Source organism: Poecilia reticulata, linkage group LG9, assembly GCF_000633615.1.
Source record: "Poecilia reticulata strain Guanapo linkage group LG9, Guppy_female_1.0+MT, whole genome shotgun sequence".
NCBI classification, from domain to species: Eukaryota; Metazoa; Chordata; class Actinopteri; order Cyprinodontiformes; family Poeciliidae; genus Poecilia; species Poecilia reticulata.
Window position 1 is genome coordinate 9,759,640 of NC_024339.1, and position 26,971 is coordinate 9,786,610.

The following is a 26,971-nucleotide window of genomic DNA, read 5'->3' on the forward strand; positions in this document are numbered from 1 at the left end:
CCTTCCGACCCCACTGAGGGACAAGGGTGTAAGAAAATGGATGGATGGTTCGCTTCCACACTGCACTGCCTCAAATGACTCTAACACTTTGAGGAACCTGTTCCCTTCCTCGCCTGTGGGGGCGCTGCACCAAGAACCACTGAAGAAAATTACACAGAAACCTCTGAAGAAGACACTGAGCACAACCTCCGTCTTCAGGAAAGGTAAGCAACGGAAGGGCGTCAGGTTTGAGCTGTTGTAGGATTTTTATTTGGGGTTGGTAAAATACTTTAAGCCATTTCTCCTGCTAGCGTTAGACTCTCGTGTTTATTTTGGTTGTATTTACCCAGAATGTGTGTCCGCTTCAGTCCGCTTCCTGCCTTTGGACCGGTCTCCGGTCCGTTTGCGTTTAGGATGTTTTCACACCCAATAGTTTGGTAGACGAGGTTTGTTCGGGGACCAAAACCGCAACATTTGTTACATTTTCAACTGATGTGGTTCGCTTTCACACTTCACTGTCAAACAAGCAGACTTCTTAAAAACTTGAAAACTTGGTCCCCTCCTCGCCTGTGGGGGCGCTGCACCAAAAGCTACTGAAGAAAGCGACACAAAAACCATGAATGCAACTTTTTTTCACAAAATGGAAACAAAAATGTATTGGCATGAGACTTTAGTAGTTTTCTGTTGTCTCCAAAAGAGAAATCCTAAAACCACTCAAATCTGATGCCGCTCCATTTGTATTTACATTTTCTGAAGAAGGAAGTTGCGCTTCGTGTCTTCATGTAATTTCCTTCAGTGGGTTTTGGTGCAGCGCTACCGCAGGTGAGAAGGGGAACGGGTTTTTCAAAGTGAGTGCAGTGTGAAAGCGAACCGCATCAGTTGAAAATGTAACAAAAGTCCCTAATTAGACCAATTCCACCAAACTATCAGGTATGAAAACATCAAAGGCCTTTAAAAATCTATGTCTTATCAATTTAGTGAGATATATTTTCAGAACAAGGTCATAAACGGTGGGGGGCGGGGGGGAAAGCAGCATCCAGGTTTGTAAAATCTCAATTTAATCTCAGTCTGCATGCTAAACACCTTTATATAGACCACAACTGTCTACAAGTGAGCTTGGTTGTTAAAGCTCCAGAGAAGAACCATCATCACGCTGAGAGATGGTGCATTATGTCCAGGCTGACGCGTCAAGAGGCCCCAGATTAACGACCCCCCTGCACACACACCACCGTTCCCACCTCCGTTCCAGGGGCCACGCTCATTTACATAAACTGATAATCCTTGATAAAAATTTCCATTAGACAAAGGTGAAATGGATCAATTTCTGCTGCCAAGATAAATCTCACGTTTTACACCGACAGGGTCATTACACGAGCCACATTTCAGAAATAATGTATTTAAAAAGTCCGCCGATAGCGGCCATTTCCCGTTTTCCAATTACCTTTAAGAAAAGCTTATTCTGTGGACAATAAAGCACATTACGGCACAATATGATACAGTCCATAAAGATCAGCGTGTTTGATGAGAGGTTAGCGAAAGCTCAGCATATTTCGGCGGGGATGTCACAACCCCGTGGTTATCGCTGACACCTCGCTGTGCTCGCCATGCAAATGTCCTATTACGCCCAGTCCAAATAGATTAGGAGGCCTGTTCGGAAGTAAACAGTTTTTTCCTGTTTTTTTCCCTTCTCTGTCTCCTTGCAGAGAAAATGGGAGGAAATAAAGACGGCACGGGTGAGAGAGGAGGGGACAAGATTGACAGGATAGAGAGGTGATGCCACCTGTACAGGGCAGGAAGAGAACGGAAAAAACTCATTAGTCTGCCTCCATCCCAATTCGCTGCTGTGACCTTGAGACATCCACGCCTCCCTCCAGGCTCAGCCCAGTCAGGACTCCCCGGATCAACCCCCACCTTCAGCGCCAGCATCTCCTAATTCAGCCGCAGCCATTTGATGAAGGTATTACAACCTGTTTTTCTGTTTTTATCTTGCGTCGTCCTTTTTTTTGCATTCCTGAAACTTGCAAGATGCGTTTGAGGGCCGATTAGTTTTATTTATATCTTAATCAGTTTATAGGGTGTGTTAATTATTATTATTAGTTAAATATTGTTACGTTTTTATTAGTTGTAGTTTTAGTTTATTCGTACTTTTGCAGAATTCAGAAAGGTCAAAGTGTTCTGATTATGTACACATCAATTGTGAAAGGAATACTCAGCAGAAGATTTTCAAAACAATGATTCAAATATTGTTGATCAATATTTTCTCCCAACTCACCATTTTGTGAACTAACATAAGGATTATGGAGAGCCAAAATTTGCTGGCAGCTGATGTAAGCTACTTGTGTGGAGGAAAAAGATAAATTTCACATTTCACTTCACAAAAATGTTCTCTCTATTTCAGTTTTTGATATTCCATTAGTTTTAGTTCACTATAATGACCTTGCTGAGAACCAGTCTCCATTTTGTTTAACACTGTTTTATAAAATTTTTTTAAAACACAAACACAACACAGAGTTGGTGTAGCTATGATACAAGCTGAAGTGTGAAGAGCTTATAGCTGCAGCATGTAACTTTCATAATTCGTATTTTTGTTACAACTCTAGCTATGATGGTTAGATGCGTATGAGACAGGTAATCTGAGAAAAATATAAATCTCTGCCTTCTCCCAGTTCTCCCAGTGCTAACTAACTTCAGAAACAGCCAATCAGAGCCAGGAGAAGGATTGTCTTGGTGCTGTCAATCATGCTCATGTATGCGCTGCTCACAACCTCTCCCTTGCTTCCTTCTATGTTAGAGCTTCTCCCCGTCAGCAGAATCTGTCATGAATGCTGAAGCTAGTTAGCACTAACGGTGGATAAATGTCTTTCCTGAAGCATTGAGTTGTTTCTCCACTATTATCACGTTTAGCAGCGTATACACAAGGGTGAGTGAAAGCGCTAAGTCCCTCCTCCTGGCTCTGATTGGTTGGGTTTTGGTCAGGAGCAGCACATTTTTCAGATCGCAATAGTAGCTCAGGTAAGAGATGGAGGATATCGATCTTTTCACAGGTTATCTGTTTCTGATTATACTGTCACGACATGACATTTTTAACAAATGGTTTTTTTTTTAAATAAAAGCTAAATGTTGCAGTTACAGGAGATTAATGGTTTATTTTATTTTTTTGAAAGTGAATAGCTCAAAGAAAAAACAAAAAATTAACTGGATGGAAAAAGGGAATAATTAAAAAGATATCAGATATAATTTCCCTTTGAACGTGAAATTTTCTTTCGGGAGATCAAGTTTATTTGCTATACAAATAAATTTGACTTTAGATTTATTATGGATCTAGTTTCGCAGAATAAATTTTTTCTTAAAAATAGCTTACCACCCAGCTGAAATTAAGTAACTGTTAATAAACATTAATAGAGGATTATTAAATGTTTATATATTAAGTAAATCAGATCCTACAGCAATGCAGAGTTACAGAAGACCTAGATGTCCTGGATTTTATGGGAAAATATTCATTTCAGTCGTTGGAAACTTGGATTTGAAAAAAATGACTTAATTCCAGAAGTGTCCACTAGTGAGTGTAGCATCTTCCAGTTTTTAACAAGTGAAGTGAAATGGCCTTATTGACTTATGAACTGACAGGTTACTGATCGACTTCTCTCAGTTGCTGCTTCTCCAAACATTCAGTCTGAAAACGTCTCTCTCTCCAAAAAAAAACTGCAGATTCCTGCAGATCTGAGAGCAGAAACAAAAGAAATCAGCTGCAGATATCTCCTCTGTCCCACCAGCTGCCTCCCCCTCCAACGCCAGCAGACATGAAACCCATTATCCTGATGAAATCTGAGGTAGTGCCCATTAAAGTGTGGCTGCAGATCTTCAAAACGTTTCCGCACTTTGAGATTTTCCTGACAGCAGGTTTGGAGCGAACCCTTAGAGAAAAGAAAATTATTTATCAACAGATTTTTATCTGCTTGTCCATTTTTCATCATGTGGGTGTCCCAATCCTCCATTACAATAATCATAGCCTCAATTATTACCAGGATTAAAAGCACTAACTTTGAATAAATCATGCTGTGATTGCTGCGTTCCTCACGCAGTTTTGGGGGCTCTCATGTCTCCATGAGCTACCATAGCGCCCCCCGCAGCTTTCAGAGTGAAACAAAAGCTTCGTTTAGCTGTGTGACTCATGGCTCTGCAGCTGTGAGTCTTTTGTTTCAGCCACACAGCGAAGGAGTGACAACAAACAACTGGGTCCAGTCTGTGATCCGCGGCCTGTGAATCACTGAGCTGCTCATTCAGACGTTTAGTCTCACACAGACACAACCCTTTTTTCAAAGTGTGTAACTTTATTATAAAGAAAGCCAACCTTTTAATAAAAGTGAAGATTATTTAAAGGTTTACGAGGGTGTAAAGTACAAGAAAAATATAATTTTTAGTGTTTTAATGTTAAAAAGTAGACGCCCAGAGCAGCAAATTGAACTCATAATCCTGATCCGTGGATTCTGTTGTCGTTACTGTACTGTTTCTGCTCCACGCTGACGGACAGATTAGATTCATCAGCTTTCTGCTGCTTAATGTCAGGCAGCTCAGATGGTTCAGTGGGTGGCTTTCTGGCCACTGCAGGTACAGAGTGACCTCTACAGGAGGAGGCCAGAACTGCAGCCTCTCCTCCCATAATGGCTCCAATTCACAAAAACAGACATCATTTAGAGCAAACTCATCTTCATTTTGGGTCATGTCACGATCGTGAGTGTGTACAAGGTCTGGGTGAGACGAAATGTATCGACAAAGCCACGTAAGAAAATGAAACATTAAAAATTGGTGTCTTAATTCAGTGAGTACTAATTAAAATGGAATATTGGACATCTTTTCACATTGAGTTTTATTAACAATACCTAAAAACCAACTAAAAAAAATAAAAAATGGCATACATAAAAAAAATTAAATTACAATAAATATAAATTATTTGCACTTCAGTTGTTCCATCCTAATTAAAGTCTACAAAATTTCCCTTTATCCATGATTGGTCACTTTTATTATCTGAAGTTGTTAACATGTAAACCGGTAAAGACAGGAAGTGTTGAATAAAAACAGACCCCCGACTTCAGTCTTCTTGTTTTCACGTTCTGACCAACCTATGTTGCTATTGCGTTTCCAGTCGTTTCACCAGAGAGACTCTTTATCCTGTCTTTGCCATCACTGTTACTGGTGTATAAAAAAAACTAGAACAAGTAAATAAACAATTCTTAGCCTGGTGGGGAGCAAGCAAAGCCTGGTGGCCCGCCAGGCTTATTGAACACTGTGGGAAACTCTGCGGTAAATGTGACTTTTTTGTTACTCACCACATCGTCTCAACTGAGGCTGATGTGTAAAAGTTAAAGTAAAGAAACACTGCCTCCTGCAGGTGGGAGTCAGCTCTCACTAAAATTCAACGTTTTTTATCATTTTTATAGAAAATTAGCAAGAAACTCACATTAACGTGAAAAAAAGTGGGGACCTGTTGATTTTGTGCAAATTTCCATGATCGTAAATTTGCGAAAAACTGGATGGACAGAGTGATGTAATTTGGCGTCTGGAATCTAGAGGGCCACATAAGAAGCTACGGCGGGCCCGATTTGGCCCCCGGGCCTCAAGTTTGACATACGAGTTTGATTGATTTATATTAACCTGGTTAGTAAGCTTTTTATTAGCCTAATTTAAAGTGTTTATTAATTTATTTTCTAATCCCTTTATTTCTTTTTGTTTCTTTTCTCCTCTCCTTAGAATAGAAATATAATTAGTACATATTTTTAAAAAGAAGTAAAACGGATAAAATAATCTATGTCAGGTTTTCAGTCTTGTTTTTGATGTAACTAAGCTTGTTTATATTTTCTATTTTATTCTTATTTATTTATAATAATACAATGCAGACATCAAAGCTTGATATAAATATGTTCAGTAATAGTGATAGATGCAGCTAAAATGTTTAAGTAAACACTTTGTAGAATTATTTGTAAAATATTTTTAATTCATAAAATAAAGTGTATAACATATTAAATAAAAATGCAGTTAAATTTAAATGCATTTATTATCACAGCTGCATTCCAGTGTTTTTTTCCACCTCTGACGGTTTTCTAACCTGTAAAAAAAAACTTCCATCTCTGGTCAGGTGTTTTGGGCTGGATTAAAATATGCCGTACAGCTTCTGATCGCTACATGTCACAATCATGAAAAACCTCTCCAGGTTACAAAATAAAATAATAAAAACAAAAATCCACAATTACATTGTTTTTAAAATCTAAATCTTCTTTGCAAAAGTCAGGAAAACTAATCTGCTCTGTGTGTCGCTCTGCAGAAAGAGGATAACTGACGGCGCATATGCAGCTGCAATCTTTGCAGAGTTTTGTAATAAAGGGCTTATTTCGGCATCACTCCGAATGTAAGGGAAAGAAATTACCAAGCAGACATCGTCCTTGTGTCATTAAGCTTAGTTTCTCTGAGTGATGAGGATGAGCTTTCTGTTTTTGATCCATTAAGGATTACCACTAAGTTTCGTCCAGCTGCAAAAAAAAAGTGCAACACATGACGGAGCTGTAATCCCATTCCCAACAGCAGCGAAGTGTCCTGAAGCCATCGCTCTGCCCTTCTCCGTAATCCTTCCGCTACTGTAAAAGAAGAAGAAAAAAAATTGTTTTTCACTTTTCCTTTGCACTCGCAGCAGGAATTAAAAGTCAAAGAACCAGATGTATCTTCTAAGACTAAAAAGAAGTACACGTAAAATCTGCGGATTAAGATTAATGCCTTTCAATATTGTTACACAGATGAAACTTTGCCCAAACAAACGGAAAGCGGGAATGTCATTTCATTCCCAGAAAGCGCTCAGCGGGCCAGATGCTTCAAGGATAAACTCAGATATTAGTACTCCAACGTTTGTCCATGCAGACATTTCACTTTCAGTTTTTAGTCGGATTCAGAAACAAAGCTGCTCGGTCCGACTTTATATATCGCCGTGTTTTAGCTGTCGTCGACTTATTTAACCATAGAGAAACTTTTATTTGAAAAACAAAGAGTTTCCTCTGAATTTGAGAAGGAATTTTGCTCTTACTCTGTGTTTAATTCATCTGCGAAAGAAGAATCTGCTGAGTTGACGAAGAACAAGTCATGGTTGCTATGGCGACTCCGTAGCAACCAAGCCATGAATTTGGTGGGAATAGAATAGAATATGCTTTATTGATGATTGACAAGCTACTCCATCTAAGGTGTTGGATAAAACCATAAGAAATTAAGTTTCTAAAATCTCTGGAAAAAATTTAACCCACTTCTCTGAACCCCATTGAAAAACCTCGTGGTTATTCCACCAAATATTGATGTAAGAGCCATATGAATAAAATGAATGATTATTGAGGTGACGGGAGCGCATGCCTTTGACACTTGGGTGGTGGGTGTGTCGAGGTGGGCGTGGCTATCACTGAAGGTATGAATGGGAGCCATACTGGCGTGCTGGCTTATTATGTTTGAGGAAGTGGGTGCACCGGGTGGTCATAATTTCTGTTGACCGTGTTTTAATGCCGTTTATTGTTGGCACTATTGGATGGTTTGGCCTGGTCAGTCAGTGTAAGATCTGAAGTAAGACAATCAAAGTGAAATAAATGGTTGATTGCAACAACAAAGAAGCGGCTTGGACTTATTTGAAGCACGCGTCGGACAGTTTAGAATTCCCCGAGTTATCCCAGTGCGGCCCTCAAACATCTTTAGCTTTGCCGCACAATTAATTGATTTCTGAACTCTTCCAGAGTTAAAACATTAGTATTGTTGTTTCTAAATGAACATGGGTTTTTCTTTGTATTATTTGAGATCTGAAAGCTCTGCATCTTTTTTGTGATTTTGACCTTTTCTACAAATAAATTCTAAATTTTTGCTTGGAATTTCAGAGACATGTTGTCAGTAGTTCATAGAGTAAAATAAGTGGTTTCTTAATTTTTTACAGATTTGTATATATACCTTAGAGTGATGTAAGTAATTCAATAAATAAATAAGTGAATAAATTAATAACGGGCATGCAAATATGTTAATCTAAAAATGAGTGCAGAGAAAATTAGATTTAATTTACTCAGACAAGAGAAGCCCACAGCATTACTTTATTCATCTCATTTAAGCCTCAAGAAAACAATGACTGTGCAAAATCTGCAAGCCGTATGAAAAAAATGAAGTTTGAATGAAGTTGATGTGTCTGTAGAGTTTTAGATTAGAGCGTTAGATTTTCTCACCCATTCACCAAAACCTCCTGATACTCTGGGATTTTTCTAAATTTTGTAAACAAAGTCTGACATCATGCTACTGGCTGTCTTGATATGTTTATTGCATAAATTTTCCAACACTGGAAACTGAACATTATGACGGAAACAGAAGAAACAAATACTCTAAATAATGACGAGTAAATAATTCCACTGCAAAAATTAAAAATATTAAGTATTTTTGTTCTAATATGTTAGTGCACTTCAAATAAGACAAAACTAACTTACAAGTAATTTTTCAGCAAGATATAGGAGCTTGTTTTACGTTGGTAATAAGTTCTTAACATTGATTAAAAGTACTAGTTAAACTGACAAATTATTTCACTTAATACAACTTATTTTCCCTATGTTATAATTTAAATAATCTGCCAGTGGAACTAGTACTTCTTAATCGATATTAAGAAAACCCATCCATCCATCCAACAATCCATCCATCCATTTTCTTTACACCCTTGTCCCTTAGTGGGGTCAGGAGGTGCTGGTGCATCTCCAGCTAACGTTCCGGGCGAGAGGCGGGGTCACCTGGACAGGTCACCAGTCTGTCGCAGGGCAACACAGAGACACACAACCATGCACACACACACTCACACCTAGGGACAATTTAGACAGACCAATTAACCTGACAGTCATGTTTTTGGACTGTGGGAGGAAACCGGAGTACCTGGAGAAAACCCACAGGGAGAACATGCAAACTCCATGCAGAAAGACCGGGGCCGGGAATCGAACCCTGAACCTTCTTGCTGCACGGCAGCAGCTCTACCAACTGCGCCACTGTGCAGCCCCTATTAAGGAAATATGTACTTAAAACAATCTCCTATGTAGTTTTTTTTACAGTGTACACTGCAGACATTCTTGGTAAGATTTGGTGTTTTTGCCGTGTCAGGTCTTTTAAATCAGCACCCTTAATGAAACTATGCACAATTTCAGAGTCTCACCAGCTGTGTTACAGTCAAATTGCAAAAGAGCAGAGAAAAAAATGATCTTTCAAAACTAATCTGGTGCATTAGTGAAGAAATTAGTGTTTTTTCAACTTTCATACGAGCTGGTAGTAATATTTTTAAGTAGCCAAACTCCTGATTTGTTTCAGAGATTCACATCAAATTGAATCTGTTTGGCTTCAAGTGAATCTCGAAGGACAGGCCTCTGATGTGGATGTCCGCTTGAAAAACGTCCTTTTTGATCACAAATTTTCCTGGACGATAAATCGTTCCAGACGTCATTGCGATAAACGATAATGTTGTTGTTTTGTTGCGTCTATTCTTGGCAAACATCTGCATATCTTTGCATTATTTCCTCAGCAGGTGATTTCTGTTTCTAAATGTTGCGTTTCTCAGGGCGGTCCTTTTCAGGAACACATCAGCAGAATGTTTTCACACTCCTCCTCCTCTTCCTCTTCCTCGTCTCTCTGCGGCAGACTGAGTTCACCCCCCACTCTGCGGGAAGAGCAAAGAGCTGTCCGCAGCGTTTTGTGTCAAGGCCCGGAGCGCGGTCCTCGATGCGAAGAGGAGAGAACGGGAGAGGAAGAGAAACTCTGTGTGACACTGAGGCATGGAGGAAGAAGAGGAGGAGGAGGAGGAAGGCGAGGCCGCATCAGGAGGTTGTCGAGCCACATCCAAGTGTCAGGGTCCCGAAATAGTGGCGAGCGACAAGCAGACTGAAGACACCAAACAAACAACAGCTCTCAGATCGAGTAAACATCGGCTAACACGCGGGACGCGACAAACTGTGAAGCCTCCCTCTGTCTTCCGGTCCTGCTAATCAGATCTGTGGAGAAAGCAACCGGAGAGGACACTGGTCCTGCTAGAGGAGGCCTCTGCCGCCTCTCTTCTGTTCTGGCTGGAGTCCTCGAAGGAAAAAAAAAAAAAAAAAACACTGACAAGCTCAGTGTGGACACAGAGGACAGAGTCTCGTCTCCAGCAGATGTCTCGTGGCGCAGACTATAAATAAAGCCAATGAGCGCAGCCGGCTGCTGACAATGCTGCGTTCACTTTGCAAACGGCCCAACTGGAGAACACAGCTTTTTAAATAAAGTATTGATCTTCAGTTTCTTAAACCGATTCTTACCTCTGTACTCAGGCTGGGTCTGCTGGAGGTTTCTCCCTGTAACAAAAAGGAGTCGTTTCTTTCCACTGTCGCCACCTGCTTGCTCAGGATTGCAGCTAACGGATTATTTTAGTAATCAATTAATCAACTTACAAATTGGCACATAGATTTTGCATTTAACCACTTAAGCCTGTCTTGTAGCAGTTAATCCGACCTGGACATGTAACAGATCAACACTGAAGCGTTTTTGTTCCAAATGAGAAAATGGAAAAAATAAAACTTGCAGCTGAAAAGCTTTGAAAATAGTATGCAGTGCTACTTCTGTCATGTTTAATGTCTACTCTTTGCTGTAATGTGCAGTCAACTCAATGTGACTCTAACATCTGTGAAAAGATGCACAACATCTAGTGCGTTTAATATCGCAGCGTGGGCCTTTAACTGTGAAAGAGGAGCGCACCAGTGTGGCGTCGTGTTCAGCTGATGACCCTGACAGTCCCAAAGGACGTTGGTAGCCTGGAGGCTTGTCTGCCTCCATTTAAACCCATCTAACGGTGCCTTGTTCGGATTGGACAGACAGACAGCCAGCTGCAATTAAAACACATTTGTTTTTAGTGTTGGGGATGAAAACGTGCAGAAAGTGAGCAGTTTGCAGAGCAATAATTGAGTTCACAGCGACTATGTCTGCTTGTAAGGAGCAGCAATCAGATTTGTTACCGGAGTGGAGATCAGACAAGAAGAAAGGATAAATACTGAGAAATACGGATCAGAACGACGTCCCAGATGTCAAACTATTTTCTTAAACTCAGAGGACTAAGAGCTTAAATATGACGCAGGGTTAGGGTCAAGATAGCTTAGCTGTATTTCAATGTGACTTTTTCAATTTTAATCAGTTTTTGGGGTGTGTTTGCTAGTTTTTATTTAATTAATAGTTAAATATGGTTTATGTTTAGTTTTTATTAGTTCGTTTTATCATACTTTGGCTAATTTTTAGGATCAGAGTTTTAAAAAAAAGGTCAAAATATTGTATTTGTGTAAACATTGGTTGGGTAATGAAAATACGATTTTCTAAAAATATGTACTGATTCTCGAGTTTTTTCTCAACTTTTGCTGTCGCCATTTTGCGGACAAGCGTCAATGCCGCCAAGGAGGATTGGGAGTGCCGTAATTTGCCTACAGCTGACGTAAACTGCAGATCAGGTCGAAAGGCTAATAAAAACGATTAAGGGGAATTATATCTATAATTTTAACATGTTAGAATTAGTTTTATAAACGCACAATATAGTTCCAGCTAGTTATCGTTTTCCTAATTACGGTTTTTATTAATTTCAGCTAACAAAAATGCTTTCTCAATTTAAATTTTTATTTTCGTAGTTTTAGTTAACTTTAATGACCCTGGCTTTTAGTATCTAAAATGACCGAGTTTTCGTTCTCCGCATTTGTAACAAATTACTGCAGGCTGCGATCCTGCAAAATCAATTAATTTTGTTCGCAGAGGATTTCTTTTGGTTGCCCCTGCAGTGCGCGAGTTCCGGTCTTAACTTGGCGTGGCAGCTGACACTTTGCCAGAGTGGATGCGCTGAGAGGTGTATTAGAAGTGATAATGAAGAACACACTTCCACTTGAGAACGAGGCAATTAAAGTGGGGGTGTAAACAGCCGAGGGAGCAGCGAGTGTGTGACTTCCCTCTGGAGGGAATCGCCAACATCCCTCACACCTGAGAGGTCTGCGGAGGACTCTGGCTCTGATGAGGATTCCTGGTGACAGTCTGCGATGGGGAGGTGTAAGACGAGGAACTGGAGCCCGAGAGCAGCCGCAGTCACTTCAGCTACCTCTTATGTCTGTGTATCTGACTTCCAAGCAGCCAAAATATGTTGTAAAACTATTTTATTTTACTTTTGGGTGTTTTACACTTGATTAGAGGCGTATTTTCCGAGTTTTTCCTCCATATTGGACCACGTTTATGCAGTTTATTCATTTACACAGAGACGATATGCAACATACGATCGCATATTATGGTCATTGCAGAAAGGAGGGATATATTTCTGCCCAAAAATTCTTAAATTTTCTAGAAAAAAATGTAGATTTCTGTGCTCTAAATGTTGAAAGTTTTAGACTTTTTATTTTTATAGAAAATATCAGATTGAATTAAACATTTCTTTTCAAAGTAAATTTTTGACCTTTTAAAGTTAAAAATTTCCACGTTTTATTTTTTAGATTCTAATTTTGCAGGTTTTTTTGAGTAAATCTTTGACTTTTTAAACTCAAATTTACACATTTCATTTTTTTATTTTTAAGAAAATTCCCGAGATTAATCTCAAAATTTCTGCATTTTTTTTCTACCAAATTTCGACTTTTCAAGCTCAGAAATGCTTTCTTTTTTTATTGATTTTTTTTTTTTTAGGAAATAAATATCAGCGGTAAAAAACAGCTGACCAAGCATGCTAGAGCTCGGCTTGGATTGCTAGATAAAAGGCTAGGACAGTCCCTGCTGATTTTGAAACAGCTAACGGACACTATTTACTTAGAATATTGACAAAAACACGGCTGGTTGTTTCTTTATTGCTTCTTTTTTTAAGTGCTTGGCATAGCAATTGAAACTCAAATGGAAGTACAAAAACATGCAAAATATGAATTTTGCATAATACATCCCATTTAAAGTATGGGGTTTCCAAGAGTTGAATGATCTGATTCAATTGGACATAAGTGTTTATAAACTCAATTAGCTTAGCTTCTTAGCTAAGTGTTGATAACTTAGCAAAGAAGCAGTTTTAAATATTAAAAAACCTTTGTGGAAACTATAAAATAAATAAATAAGCAAACACTTTTATGTTTATCTGCCCTAAGGACAACACTGTGGAAATGAAGTCCAACAAACTAGCAAAATGTTCTACAAAATACAAATTCATGATTGAATGCAAATATACATTTTATGTGCAAGTAACACTTTGTTGCTGTTTTGTAAAACAACCACAAAAATTTTGTTTTAACCCTATTGGAGTGTCACAAAATTTCATAAAATGTAAGTTTGTAGTTTGTGACAAAATGTGAAAAAGGGTTGTCCGTCAGTAATGCTTTTGTAAGGCACTGTGTGTCTAAATTTTTAAGTCATTTTTAAGTACATTAAAGTTACATTTACATAGACTGCGAGTTGTATTTAGTAGTATATGAGGGACTTTATGAATAAAATCTTTTATTGAATCTAGTGTAGGTTTTATTTTTAAAAAAGAAAAAGATTAACAGTGTGTATCATTGTTTAGAATTAAATTTTATCTAAAATATCCGGGCTTTTATTCTTCTTGGAAATTGTAAGGTTTTGTCTTCAGGCAAAACCTTTTTTGTCCTTCAGTTGCAAATGTGATCAGGCACGGTCGATGTTTCGATCATGTTTTTAATTCAGGCAGCATTTGGACAAGCTGAGCGGGTCCTTTAATTCTCATGGCGTCTTAGTGAAGATGTGAATAATTTTATATACTCTTTTTTTATATGTTTAATTTAATGCTCATAAATCTGAACAAATGCGTAGTTCGTATTTTAAGCCGCAAAATGGCTCAAACTACAAATACACTAAGTTAAAAGGTAAGTTTATTTTTTAGTTATGAACTATAAACAAAGCAAAATGCTAACTAGCCTAGTTAGCTCGTTAGCCGCTAGACACCGAACCTCTTGGAAAATCCCACCTATTTTAGATTAATTTGGTTAAAACAGCTACATTTTACATTATAAGACTCAAATTGAATTTACTCTTAGCTTATTTGATGCTTAGCAAACATTCGGCTGTAAAATTGTGCTGAAACTTTATAATCGTTCAGAAGCATAGAGGTTGGCTTTTACGTAATCCTCTCGTGTTCAGACGAGCAGCAGGATGTATAACATGTTTATAAACCTATTTTCTTTGCCCATAAAATGTGATTAAAGCTAAATCACTCAATTATAGTTGGGTCTTTAAAAAACCCCAAAAAACACACACCTTATATCAGCTAAATCCAAAATATTTTCCAGTAGATTTTAGCTAGTACACATCCAACGTATCTGTTGACTAAATATGTGCAATTACTGCGTAAACTTATTTTTTTTAAGATGGAACCTAAAATAAAAACACATCATATAGCATAAAACTAGTTAAGTCAGTCAGAATAAACGGCTCTTCAGCTGCTTTAAAAGAATCAATAGAGTCAATTCAGCACAAAGAACGAGGCAAAGTCTTAAACAATCTGGGGGAAACAGCTCTTAAGGATTTATCTGGTCTGAAAATGTGTCTGTGGTACCAATGGCGATCTTTGATAGGAAAATCTAAAAAAAAAAATCAGAAATGTAGGCAGAGATTTGATCACAATAGCTAAGCCAGGCTGCCATGCATTTCCAGCCTAAATGACTAGGTATTAATTTCATTCGACACTATGCAGACACTCTGTTTGCGCTGAAGAACAACTCGCCCTCATTAGCATGACCTGGTTTCTTATTAATTCAGCTAATAATTATTTCACCACTCATAGATCTAGAACTCTTTATCACACTTTCTAAACAATTTAAAAGGTTTGTTGCATTTTATTTTTGCTTGTTTGACCAATTTTGTGAAGCCATTTGTTTATTTAAGTGTACTTTACTGGTGCAGAGTGTCAAATAAGTAAATTCAGAGCTGTTTTTCTGTATTGTTATTGACCGATACTGAACCTCAGATATTGAAAGTGAAAAACTAGATCCATGCAGCTGAGACTTTTTTAAGGTTGTTTTTTCACTATCGGGCAAGAATCCTGACTTCTAACATAATGAATGAATAATAATGTTGCATTCCAAAAAGTCTGGTGTGATAATATTGTACAAATCTGATGGGAATCATTAATTCCTTTATGAAAGATACTACATGGACCATTGTGGTCTCAATGAGTGCTCAGGTGGATGTACAGGTCATGTAAATAATGGCGTCATCAGCATATTGTCCCATCTTGGCAGTTCAATGAGTCATTTTACTTAGTATTGACATTTGTTTTAACTTTAATGTAAAGTTTTTGGCATACTTTTCTTTTTTTTAATTAACTTTCAGCTTCAAGTCAGAATAAAACTGACTCGCCTGGCTCTGCAATGTCCCAGAAGCCTCAGAAAAATGCCCAAACTGCACATTACATCGAGCTGGGAGGTTACCAGTACTGGCCTGTGCTGGTGCCCAGAGGCATCAGGCTGTACACGTACGAACAGATCCCGGTTTTCCTGAGAGAAAACCCATACATCACAGACGGATACAGAGCCTACCTGCCATCCAGGCTGTGCATCAAGAGGTGAGGTGTTGCTCAAAGTTTGGCCTAAACCAGGATAAAATACTTCATGGTGCTTTAAACATGGAAAACAACAATGGAGCGATGATTTGTGTGCAGCCTCTTCATCCTTTCCAATGAGACGGTGAATATCTGGAGCCATCTGTTGGGCTTCCTGCTCTTCTTCTGCGTCGGTGTGTACAACATGGCGTCGGTGCTGCCCTCCATCCATGCCTCCAGGGAGGATTACGTCATCTACTCCATCGGGATGTTCTGCTTCCAGGTCGGATGCCGATCAGATCCTTTAGTTAGAGGAACTTCTGGATCGTTAAAGTGAAATATTTTGCCTCCTTCACCACTGAATACGTTTCCATTCACCGTAAAATTGCACAAATTTGAATTTTAAAAATATCTTGGCTTAATTGAAACATATCAATTTAGAAAGTTTTTGTGCTTGGATGAGTTTTTTAATTTTTTTTATTGTGTATTTCACAAAACTGAAACTTTTTTTCACAAGTCACATGATCAACAAACAAATGTTACTACTGGCAGAAATGACAAAGAAGACGATAGGAAGTGGTAGGAGGGTGATGGTTTTTAAAATGACTTGAACAAACTTATTCATGTTTGTTCCTTATTTAATAAAAACAAGTGTGAGTTTGTATTTCAACAAAGTTTTGCGCACATTTGTAACGGAAGCGCAGCTAGTGATTCAGTTGTGTGACGTCAAAACTGTCAATTAACCGATCGATCTACATCGATAGAGGGAATTGAAATACATTACTAAGCCTAAAAAGTGAAAACAAAAAGAGTAAATCATAAAAATGAAAACGTCAGCCATTTTTGATTTGCTGATGAACCAGTGGAGCCAAATCAAAGGGAAACAAATGGATGATTTTGATCAGGTTTATTAGTAGTGATTCTCCAATCAACTGATCATCTGAAATGATTGAAATCTGTCGCATATTCTGAGTTTAACACGCACAGAATTGACGGAAGCAGCTTTAATTTTCCTCTTCATGTCTGCTGAATGGTTTCTGGTTGTATTTTAAAAAACAGGCAGAAAAACTTAAACCTCCGCTTGATGTTTTCCTGCTCAGTTTTCACAATATGATGATTCAGGATGAGCCAAATATCATTCACTGCAACTGCTGTCGCCCTAATCTGAGCGATTACGGACCGGCATCAGTGCAAAGTTCTGCTGGATGTTCTTAGCAAATTAAACTGAATCCCAGTCCTGAAATCTGCCTGAATCTGGCCTGGATAATGAAATGTGTCTTTAATTCCTGATGGAGCGTGTCGCTGCGTTCAACCCTCAGCTGTGCATGCTCTGCTCCGTGGGTTACCACCTGTTCTGCTGCCACCGCTCCGAGAAGACTAGCCGCCGCTGGATGGCGCTGGACTACGCCGGCGTTTCCATCGGCATTCTGGGATGCTACGTTCCAGGAGTGTTTTACACTTTCTACTGTAACAACGTAAGTTCATTCCTGATTGATTTGGGTCTGTGGTATGACAGTTTACTTTTTTGTCATTTAGCTTTTCATTGGCATTTTAAACATTGGTTTACATACTTGTTTACGTACTTGAACAAAAGTTGTTTTTACATGTTTGTCAAAGCTAGTGAAGCTATTTATTTTAAGTGAGCTGTGCTGGTGCAGAGTTATCAAATAAATTTGATATATTTATGCTTAAAATCAGAAACTTTTTGAATCAATTTAGCGCCATTTTCTGGATCAGATCGGTATCGGCCGATGCTAAAGCTCAGATATCGGTATCGAAAGTGCGAGGATCGGGGCAGCTCTAGTGTTTATAGAAAACACAACACCAGATGATGTTTATGCTATATTTCTCTGACTAATAGAAATAAAGGCTTCATAAATGATTAAAGAATGTATTCAGTAATTTTTAAGATCGGTTCAATTCTGATCTTTTCACCCCAAAAAGATCAGAATTCATTTTCAAGAGGGACCTTTGCCCATGTCCCTCTTGAAAATTAGATCTGGATCTCAACGGCGTGTACCTGGTTAAATTAAATATTTTAAAAAGATTTATGCCACACGCTTCTACATGTCGGACATATATCCGATTATTATCTAAGCGTTTACAGTTTGAACTGTTGCTTTTAATTCAACTTTTCCGTTGCTGATGCGAGACATTCATCTTAATTCTGCGCCAAAAGAGGCAGATGCAGCAAATCTGAACATAAATAATGTCTTAATTTGAAATTAAAAAAGTTAAAAGCATCAGTGAAGCGAATCACATCACAATCCCAAGAATCACAATTACAAGAATACAGTCGGAATTTCAGGAGAAATCCGCAAAAAATTAAACTGAGCAATTGGGCATCTTTTAAAGTTTTACTTTGGTGTAAATTTTACAAATATTACTTAATACTTACAGAAATACCTGGTATAAAAAGCTTTTTTTCTTTAATTTTAAGACACTTTTCTGCTAAAATTACAATTTTATTTCTCTAATCAAACTAAAATTCTCCCTGCCTGGCACTAATACCCACAGATGGAAGCACTGAAATAAAAGCCACATTGTGAAATTATTTTTTGTCATTTGTACTTTTTTTAATAGAAAAAAATGAATTAAAATTAGATCTGATGTGAAAGAATCTAATTTTATTTCTGCATTAAATGGATTTAAAGCAGCTGTTTGGTGAAACTACCTTCTCCTGGCCTGTTTTAAGCTTAAACTGAAACAATCAGACGGTAAAAGGAGCATTTGATTTATATTTTACTGTGAATTGTTGCATCATGGCGGCGGCCTGAGGAGCAGTAATTGAATAAAGTGAGCGCCTCAGCCTGGCTCCGCTCTTTGACTCATTGTTCCCGGTGAATAAGCAACACAACACCTTCGCCGCTCTCATCCGGTTGGAAAACAGCCTCCGATGACACAAGCTCCTCATTCCAGCCGCCCACCATCATCATCACCACCGTCGCCGCCGCTTTATTTTATTTTTTATGTTTTTTTTATCCCTGAAACGCTTGGCTCCGCTCCGGGACGCTCGCTTTCCCCCGCATATTGGAAGCGCCGGGTTATTTTGCCCCCAGAACTGGGCTGAAATCTGCTCCAGACCAAACCAGATGGCTGCGTTCACGGAGCGGTCCGTCACTCCTGTTCCTCACCATATGACGCTCGCAAGTCCAGGAGCCTCGGCAGCAAAAAAGGAGCCCCTCGTCCCCCCGCCGCCGCCTCCTCCTCCTCCGTCCACGCCAAGATGGAGGCTTCGCTTCTGGGTGGCTCCACTCCAGTGGCAAGCCAAGTCCCTGAAGAAAAACAGATTTTTATATTTAGCCAGTCAAACTCTTGTCTCATCCGAGTCTTTTGAGGGACGCAGATTTGGAGATCTGTGATGATGAGGAGGAGGAGGAGGAGAAAAAAAGAAAAGAAGAATTTGGCTGCGGCCGAGCCGGGGGCCTTGTTCCGGGTGCAAATTTATTCACTGTGAAATTCAGCAGGACTCGTCGCACGAGGACGTGTGACTGGACGGAGGCCTGCATCCACACAGGCGGACAGAAGGGACGGAGACGAGGCTGTCCAGACTTCTCAGCAGCTACTTATAGAAGTTTAAATACCAAGCGCAGATCCGGGGACAGGTTCGCCGCAGATCTGTGATAACGGCTCAAACAGTGGGAGAGATTTCTTAACACATGCAAGGAAGAAACTGAGCCAAACGACGCTTAGTTTTCATTCTCCGATTCTCTTTATCTGCTTGTTTTACTCATAAAGATCTGAGTCATTAATAAATGTATAAAACACTTTATTGTGCTGAGAAAGAGAGGAATCCTCTGGGATGATCATGGAGTCTTCAGCAGTTTCTAAAACATTTTCACTTTTGGTTTTGTTACAAACGATTAATCGTGATTAATCAGGTATTGAAATAATTGTCAACTAATTGAGTAATCGATTAATCGTTAACTGGAGTATCCAGACTATAAAGAGCATTTGCTGAAAGAACAGCATTAATTACAGCCTGTTATTAATTAATCCAAAACTGTGCATAAATATATATACATTTTGCATTTAAGATGAAAATACTCTTGTCTGCAAGTATGTTTTACTTTCACCCAGGTCGAAAGTACACGTGAAACTGCTTTCATCCAGTACTGTTATGTTATATAATAGTAACAACTATTATGTTTGCTAACTAAATAATTAGCTTGCTGACTAAGTATTTAGTTTAAAGCTAAATATTTAACTTCAATGTAGCTAAGAGCTAAATATCTAGTCTGAAACTAAACATTTAGCTTATTAATGAATTAATTAGCTTGGATCTAAATATTTAGCTAGGTAATGAAGTATTTAGTTTATTGCTACGCTAGTTATTTAGCTAAATATTTGGTTTGAAGCTAAATATTTAGCTTAAAATACTAAATATTTAGTTTGAAGAGAGAAAATTCACCCCCCCCCCCTCCCTATTATTTCCTTTAATGACAGGCTAAATAACCCAAATTATTGATGTTAATTTTTGACTGTAACTGCACCCCGTACTTTCATGCCTCTGGTGGATGCTTGACTGCTCCAAAACCCCTGAATCAAAAATCTGAATCACCTCTTTGGATAAACGCAAACATTCAGGTTTATGGTTGGAATCGTTCAAAGGAAATGAATTCCTCTCAGTAGTTGTTGGCTGGTTTTTATTTTTTTGGCTCTGACGGGTCTCTGTGGTGTTGGTTCCAGTACTGGCGGCAGGTTTACCTGGTGACTGTTCTGGCCATGATCCTGGCCGTCTTCTTCGCCCAGATCCATCCTCTCTACCTCAGTAAGCAGTGGAAGCAGCTGCGCTCGCTCATCTTCTGCTCCGTGGCCGGATACGGCCTCATCCCGACGCTCCACTGGATCTGGATCACTGGGGGATTCTCCTCTCAGCTCGTCCAGGTCCAACAAACTCTTCTGGTTTTCAACGACTCTTTTTGCTCAGATGTGGTCATTGTTGACTTTTGTTTTTGTTTCTCCTCCTCAGGCTTTTGTTCCACGGATCCTTGGGATGTACTTCATCGCGGCGTTGGCGCTTATTTTCTATGTTTCTAAGGTTCCAGAGCGATATTTCCCAGGTGAGTCCACTCAGTAGTTTCACATCACCGGGATGCACCGATTTATTGGTGCAATTTAGCAACATTTCAGGCAGAAAAACTGGAGTCAGCTGGTCAGGCTTTTCACAGATCGGTAATCGGCGATTGGCCAGAAAACTGCAATCGGTGCAACCCTAATTCTGTCAGTTTTTTACTTTAAATATTCAAGATGCAGCTTGTACTGAGTTGAATACTTGGTCTTTCTGCTACAATATAATGTTTTTGTACCTTTTTCCCATGTATGTTAGTCACACTAAAGAGATGTCTGGAGGTTTTTTTTATATAATTTTCTTTATAATACATATGAACCACAAACTTGTATTTAAAGTGAAAAAGCAAAACAGATTAAACATGAAATTTTCAACTTGTCTTCCATTCCTTAAGCATAAACTTTCCAAAAGAAGGAAAGAAAGAAATGCATCCAAACTATTTGGACTTTTTTGAGTTACTTTAATGTTTAATGAGATATTAAAGTCATCTGAGTTTTGATTTGTTTATGTTGGTTGTCCTGTGCAGTCCCATCTCTACCTTACCCAAATTATAGATCACAGATTGATTTAAACCAGTTTCTGCACCAAAGACTTAATAATGTAGAAACATTTTGTCTGTTAAAGGTGCAGATGTGTGGAAACGCAGAAGAAAAAAGCGGATCCTGTATTAAAATGCACTTAAATCGCATTTTTATTCCCCCTCAGGTCAGCTGAACTACCTGGGCTCCAGCCACCAGGTGTGGCACCTGCTGCTGGTTCTGATGTTCTACTGGTGGCACCAGTCGTCGGGTTTCATCATGGCGTACAGACACAGTCAGCCGTGTCCCGCCGCTCCTCAGCACACTTAGTTCACAGCGCGACACGCCGAGTTCCTGAACGTAAGACGCTTAAAACACTCTACATGAAGTTCTGGAAGAAATATTTTCTAAAACTTTTAAATGGAGCAAAATTTGGTCGGAATTAAAGTTTTAATGTGAGAAAAAAGTTCTGATGTTAAAGGAGGAAATAAGTTTGAATTTAGTCAAACTTTCTCCATTTTATAAAATAATTATCCACCCATCCATTTATTTATTCATCCATTTACCGTAATTCACCCATCCAGTTATACCTTCATACATTTTTCCTGTATATTTGTTTTTTTTAGCTTTATTATATTTTTGTAATTTTCAGACTAGACTTTATGCTTAAAAAATATTTTTTCTCCTGACTTTTCAGCAGGTTGTTGTTTTTATTCTCCGTATTTAAATCCTGACGCCTGCAGAAGAAATCTGACTCAAATGTTTTTTATTTATACTTTATAAAAAATTGTCCAGCAAAGGAGAGATGTGAATGTTGGCGTAGAAAATGTGTTTTAATGGAGCCAAACACTTGAAAGAGGAAAGTAAATTATATAAATATATTTATCCATAATTTATTCTTTATTTTTTTTATTCATCACAATTTCCTGAAACAAGTTTGTCGTCGGATCCTTTTCTTTAGAAACCTCCATATTCCTGACAGTCTGTTTTTTTTCTTGCTTTGTGCTTTAAATATTTAGATTAATCTAACTTATATAAACATTGTTCATCCCTCTAATAAAGTTATAAATCAGATTACTTTTGATTTAAGATAATCTAAAATAAGCTGTTTTTAAAAATTATTTAGATTAGAAATTCTTTTTTTTTATATCAGTTCTTAGCAGATCTTTATATATATATATTATATTTTGATCCTTAAATCTGTTCAGGAGACACAAAAATGTTGCAGCTTCCAAGATCTGATTTAACTTCCCTCGTTTTTTTCGACCTCTAGGAATGACCTTTGACCCGATGGCTTTTACCTGTGATGAGGGGCAGGATGATCAGCGGAGCTGCAGCACAGGAAGCGAGGTGACATGAACGCATCATAAAAATCACCAAGGGGAACAAATTAACAGGAAGCTCCTGCACTTCCTGGTTCTCCAAGTGCCTGTAAATGATGTAGCATCAAATGTTTCTGGATGGGGAAACTTAAAACTGCAGATTTTTTTGATATTTGATATGTTTTTAACAATATCAAGAAGCAAAAAGTGAGCATGTTAAAGCAATTAAAACCCCAAAGACTTGTTGTTCAGCAGCTTCTTTCAGAACTGCTGTTGTTAATCAGATTTTTATGTTTTATTTGGGAATCGGTTGATGTTCTTAAGCTCATATTAGCAGGGCGTAACGAGCAGCTCCGCCTCTAGAGGTCACTACTGAGACACAACAGTGATTTAAGTGGCAGTATTAAAACTACATTCTCTGTCCTTTTATTTTCATTTCTACAATCCTGTATTTGGTTCATATGTGAGGATTTTTTAGGAGCGGACAAGAGAAAAAAAATCAGTGTTTTCAGATGTAATACTGTAAAATATGATGTTCTAGCTCCCTTAGGGTGATGTGCAATGTTTTACTGTTTTAGTATTTTAAATGACTTCATTCCAAAATGCAGCACCTACATGTTAAAACGGCTTGTATGTACATTACATGAATGTTTTATGTAGTAAAAACATTTGATTATATTTAGACTTCAAATTTGACCTCAGCAAAAATATAAAAACACTACATTAGCCTCCTAATTATAAATAAGTTATTAGCCTTAAAATAAATGATCTGATCTTCAGAGGGGCTTACAAAGAGTTTTTTTTTTTTTTTTAGGGTTTTATACAATGGCATTAGAGTGCAAACGCACAAGACACTGGCTGTTACACATAAAATAGAAGCAAAAACCTTTAAATCAACTACAGGAAATGGAAACAAAATGGGAAAACTCAATAAAAAAAGCTGTAAACTTTCAACATAAAAACAAAAGTGCTCCAGACCACTAGGTGGAGTATGGAGTAGGTGATTTTACCTACATAAATCCTGATGTTCAATAATATTGTAAAAGCCTGCATTTTTCAAAAAGTATAGCACACCTTTTCTTTTTTTCTGCACATCCTGTCTTTACTCTGCATTTGGTCCAAGACCATTTGTTCGTCTCCCCCTAGTGGTCTGGGGGACTTCTGTTTTGGAGCACAAGTTTGCAGCATTTATGTTTGCACCATTGTAGTTTCACCCAAAACAGAAACATCATCGGTTTAGTGATTATAAATGAAAACCTTTGGTGATGGAGGCGGGACAAGATGTTTGGTGTCTATATTTACGTCTTCAGACATTTATCTGCACTTCATTTTGTACAATTTACCCCGAGCTGTAAATAAATGGGAATCTCACTCAAATTTCGAGGAAGAGGTTAATTACTTGAAGCGCTTAAAAGGAGAATAAGTCACCACACTCCTCATTCATGCAGCTTTTTTAGTAAATATTTTCCCTTACAATTTTAAAAGATTTACAGTGATTTAATAGCGATTAAGTTAAATGGCAGCGGACTCATTTTGGAATGACATTTGATACTGTTTTTAAATTATTAATGGATTTAAACTGTACTGTTTGTACATTTGTCTTTTATATCTGCTACTTGTAAATGAGACTTCTTTTTCCCCACTTTGGTTATTAAAAGAGAAGCTGTGTAGCTACGTTTGTTTTTAAGGCTGTTTAATACAATACGCTTCACATGTTTGTCTAATAAACTGTTCAATAAAATCCAACAAACTTGTCAGAATTAATCAGAAATGCTCCACAGGTACTAAATCCTCCACAAGGGACTGGCTGCATCATTGTGTTTTTATTTTGAGTTCATAAAAAAAAGAAAATAACCAATAATTGAGCAGAGGTTTTTCTGCTACAAAGAACAGTTAAGAGCCTAAAAACGAAAAAAAAAGGTAAATTTTTTTTTTCTTTAGTAAAGTACAATAAAATAAAGTTCCCTTCCAGTGAAATGCACCCACTCCCACAATGGCTGCAGGGAAAGTATGCATAGATTAAAAACCTAAAAATGACGACAAAGTGGTTAAACGCTGCTCCCAAATTATGTCAAACTATGCTTTTTTTTTTTTTTTTTACCGAGGTACTGTGCGGCGGGTCGGGCCCAGCTCAGGTAAGGCTTCGTGGTGCTAAAACTTATCACAAGGCAGACGAAAAAGTCGAGCATTAACTTTAAATCACAGTACAAACTCTCAGTTCCTAAAAGCGTTGAGATGCAGCATAGAAGGCAGGCGCAGAGAGAAACACTCCACAGGATTCAGGCTAGCTTCAGATTAGAAATGATCCCAAACCAAAAAACAAAACAAAAAAACACAGCTGTGGGTTAACGGCTACTGGCGGAAGACATGTTGAGTTACTGCTTGGAGGGGAACGGCGCCGCTCCAAAAGGGTCCAGGTCCAGCGGCTGCGAAGGCGCCACCACCGGCTGCTGCGGCCCGCTGTGGATCACCAGTTCCGTGAAGGGAACCGCCCCGAAATCATCTATGATCCTTCCCCCGTTGGCGGTGCTCATGTCGGGTTTACCGTCGCCAAGGCCCGGGTACTGAGGGTGGAAGGGTTTGGCCCCGAACGGGTCTAGAAGAACGTCGTCCACCGGAAGAGGCGCCATGGTGTCCTTCCCTTCGGCCATGCTGATGTCCACGCTGATGTTCTCCTTGGAGTCGGAGGTGCTCAGGAACTCGTTGCTGCTCTGGGAATCTCGGCGGCCCACCTTCTTGTGCCTGCGGACCTTCTCTGGAGTGCGGTAGCTGGACTTGTTGGTTTTGCGTCCTCCGGTTGGGGTTCCGTGGTGCCGCTTGCCGTTGCTGCCCCCCGCCGTCGTCTCCTGCTTGGTTTTTCTCTGTCGGGAAGACAACTTCTGGAGGCTGCGCTGCTTCTGTCTCTGCTGGAGACTCGACGGCTCCTCGAACGGCGACTGGAAGATGTCTTCGGCGCTCCGGGAGGTAGGCGGAGGTTCTGTGTGGCCCGGCTGGAACGGAGAGAAGCCGAAGATGTCGGTGCCTTCCGGGGATAGGGGCGGCGTCTGACTGCCGCTCCTTCCGGACTTCGACACGTTCCGGCTGAACGGGGCTTTGGTGAAAACATCAAACTCATCAGCAGCCAGCTCCTCCTGGCTGACCTGCCGGAAAGGCGCTTTGGTGAAGATATCGTTGCTCTCTGTGGGCCCGACGGGCGAAGCTCCGCCAACGAAAGGAATGGAGCCGAACACGTCCACACCTTCCGCTCTGCCGGAAGACACGGTAGGGGTGATGAGGCTCTCCTGAGACCGCCCTCCAGGACTCCTGGAAGCGGTGGGATTGGCTACTTTAGCGGCAGCTGGTTTCTTTGAGCGGCCTTTGACCTTGCTGACATCACAGTCCGAATCTGAGCTATGTTTATCATCATCTTCCTCTTCCTCGGAGTCCATCAGTAGAGGCCTCTGACCCAGATTTTCCGGCTCGGTGTCGTCACCGTGCTCGCTGTTCAAGGCCTCCTCTTCCTCCTGCTCTTCATCTTCACTGCTTTTTGGAGATGGAGGGTCGGACTCGAAGTCGCTGTCGGACTCATCGGCGAGTTTGCAGCTGCTCTTCTTTCCCGATTTTGGCTCCTTGACCGGCTGAGGATCCTCGACGGGGGCCTGGACGTTGGCGGGAAGCTCGTCGACAGGCGGCTCACTCTGCATCACACCAGTTCCTGTGCAGAAATCAGAAAATAACACATAAAATTGTTTTATCTTTATCTCAAACCCTGCAGAGATGTAAAAATCTTAATTGATACAGATATTGGTACCTTTGGCAATGTGGGCCAGTACCAAGTCCTGCTGGAAATGAAACCAGCATCTCATTAAAGCTTTCAGGACAAACAAAAATGAAGGACTCTTAGGGTTCATTCACACCAGTCATGTTTAGTTCACTTTAATTGACTAGAGTTGGTTTGCTTTGAAAGTCCGGTTCGCTTGGGGTGGTCAACTGGGATTTCTGAAGGCAACAAACCATCTAGCAAAAATATTTAGTGTGTTTTCATACCTGATAGTCTAGTAGACTAAGTTTGATGGGAGACCAAGATGCAACATTTGTTACATTTTCAGGTTGGGTGGTTTTCTTTCACTCAGTATCTTCTTCAAAGGTTTTTGTGTCGTTTCCTTAAATTGTTCTTGATGCAGCGCCATCACAGGTGAGGAGGGGAATAGTTTTATGAAAGGGTTTGGATTTGACAGAATGCAGTGTGAATGTGAACTGTTGAGCAAGAACTTCAGAAAACTCAGTTGATCAGTACCAGCAGATGATCTGGCACCCAAATCATCACCGATTGAATTGATTTACAAATGAAATGCAAACTTTACTTTCACCTGAGATCAGGACTTTGGAGTCCTTGTTCTTTTTCTCCATTGTCCAGGTGATGCATCTACATGCACCATTTTTCCTACCACACTTTTTACTTCCACTAAACTTTCCAATAATTGGCCTCTCTAAATTGCCCCTAGGTGTGAGTGTGTGTATGCATGGTTGTTTGTCCTGTGTGTCTCTGTGT

General features: G+C 39.3%; 2 protein-coding genes across 4 annotated transcripts in view; one reads left to right on the forward strand and one right to left on the reverse strand.

Annotated features, from left to right (window-relative positions):
- paqr3a (progestin and adipoQ receptor family member IIIa) lies at positions 1-24,359 on the forward strand. Of its 2 annotated transcripts, XM_008417767.2 has the most exons (9): positions 1-203; positions 1,683-1,936; positions 15,322-15,553; positions 15,650-15,812; positions 16,849-17,004; positions 20,219-20,416; positions 20,502-20,592; positions 21,306-21,478; positions 22,392-24,359. In XM_008417767.2, exons 3-8 carry the CDS (start codon positions 15,360-15,362, stop codon positions 21,446-21,448), a joined length of 945 nt encoding a protein of 314 aa, XP_008415989.1. In that variant the 5' UTR covers positions 1-203; positions 1,683-1,936; positions 15,322-15,359; the 3' UTR covers positions 21,449-21,478; positions 22,392-24,359. The 2 variants fall into 2 exon arrangements, with proteins under 2 accessions (XP_008415989.1, XP_008415988.1); XM_008417766.2 differs by lacking the exons at positions 1-203; positions 1,683-1,936 and adding an exon at positions 13,698-13,856.
- The window catches only part of bmp2k (BMP2 inducible kinase), a 54,010-nt gene continuing 51,155 nt past the window's right edge, over positions 24,117-26,971 (reverse strand). For both annotated transcript variants that reach the window (XM_008417765.2, XM_008417764.2), the window contains exon 16: positions 24,117-26,134. In XM_008417765.2, the coding sequence (XP_008415987.1) occupies positions 24,816-26,134 (1,319 nt within the window). In that variant the 3' untranslated portion in view covers positions 24,117-24,815. The remainder of the gene's footprint in view (positions 26,135-26,971) is intronic.

Coding starts and splice junctions, on each gene's coding strand:
- paqr3a (XM_008417766.2), top strand. CDS start 13,796: ATGCGTAGTTCGTATTTTAAGCCGCAAAATGGCTCAAACTACAAATAC. Junction 15,554..15,649: donor TCCAGGCTGTGCATCAAGAG/GTGAGGTGTTGC, acceptor ATTTGTGTGCAG/CCTCTTCATCCTTTCCAATG. Junction 20,417..20,501: donor TCTCCTCTCAGCTCGTCCAG/GTCCAACAAACT, acceptor TCTCCTCCTCAG/GCTTTTGTTCCACGGATCCT.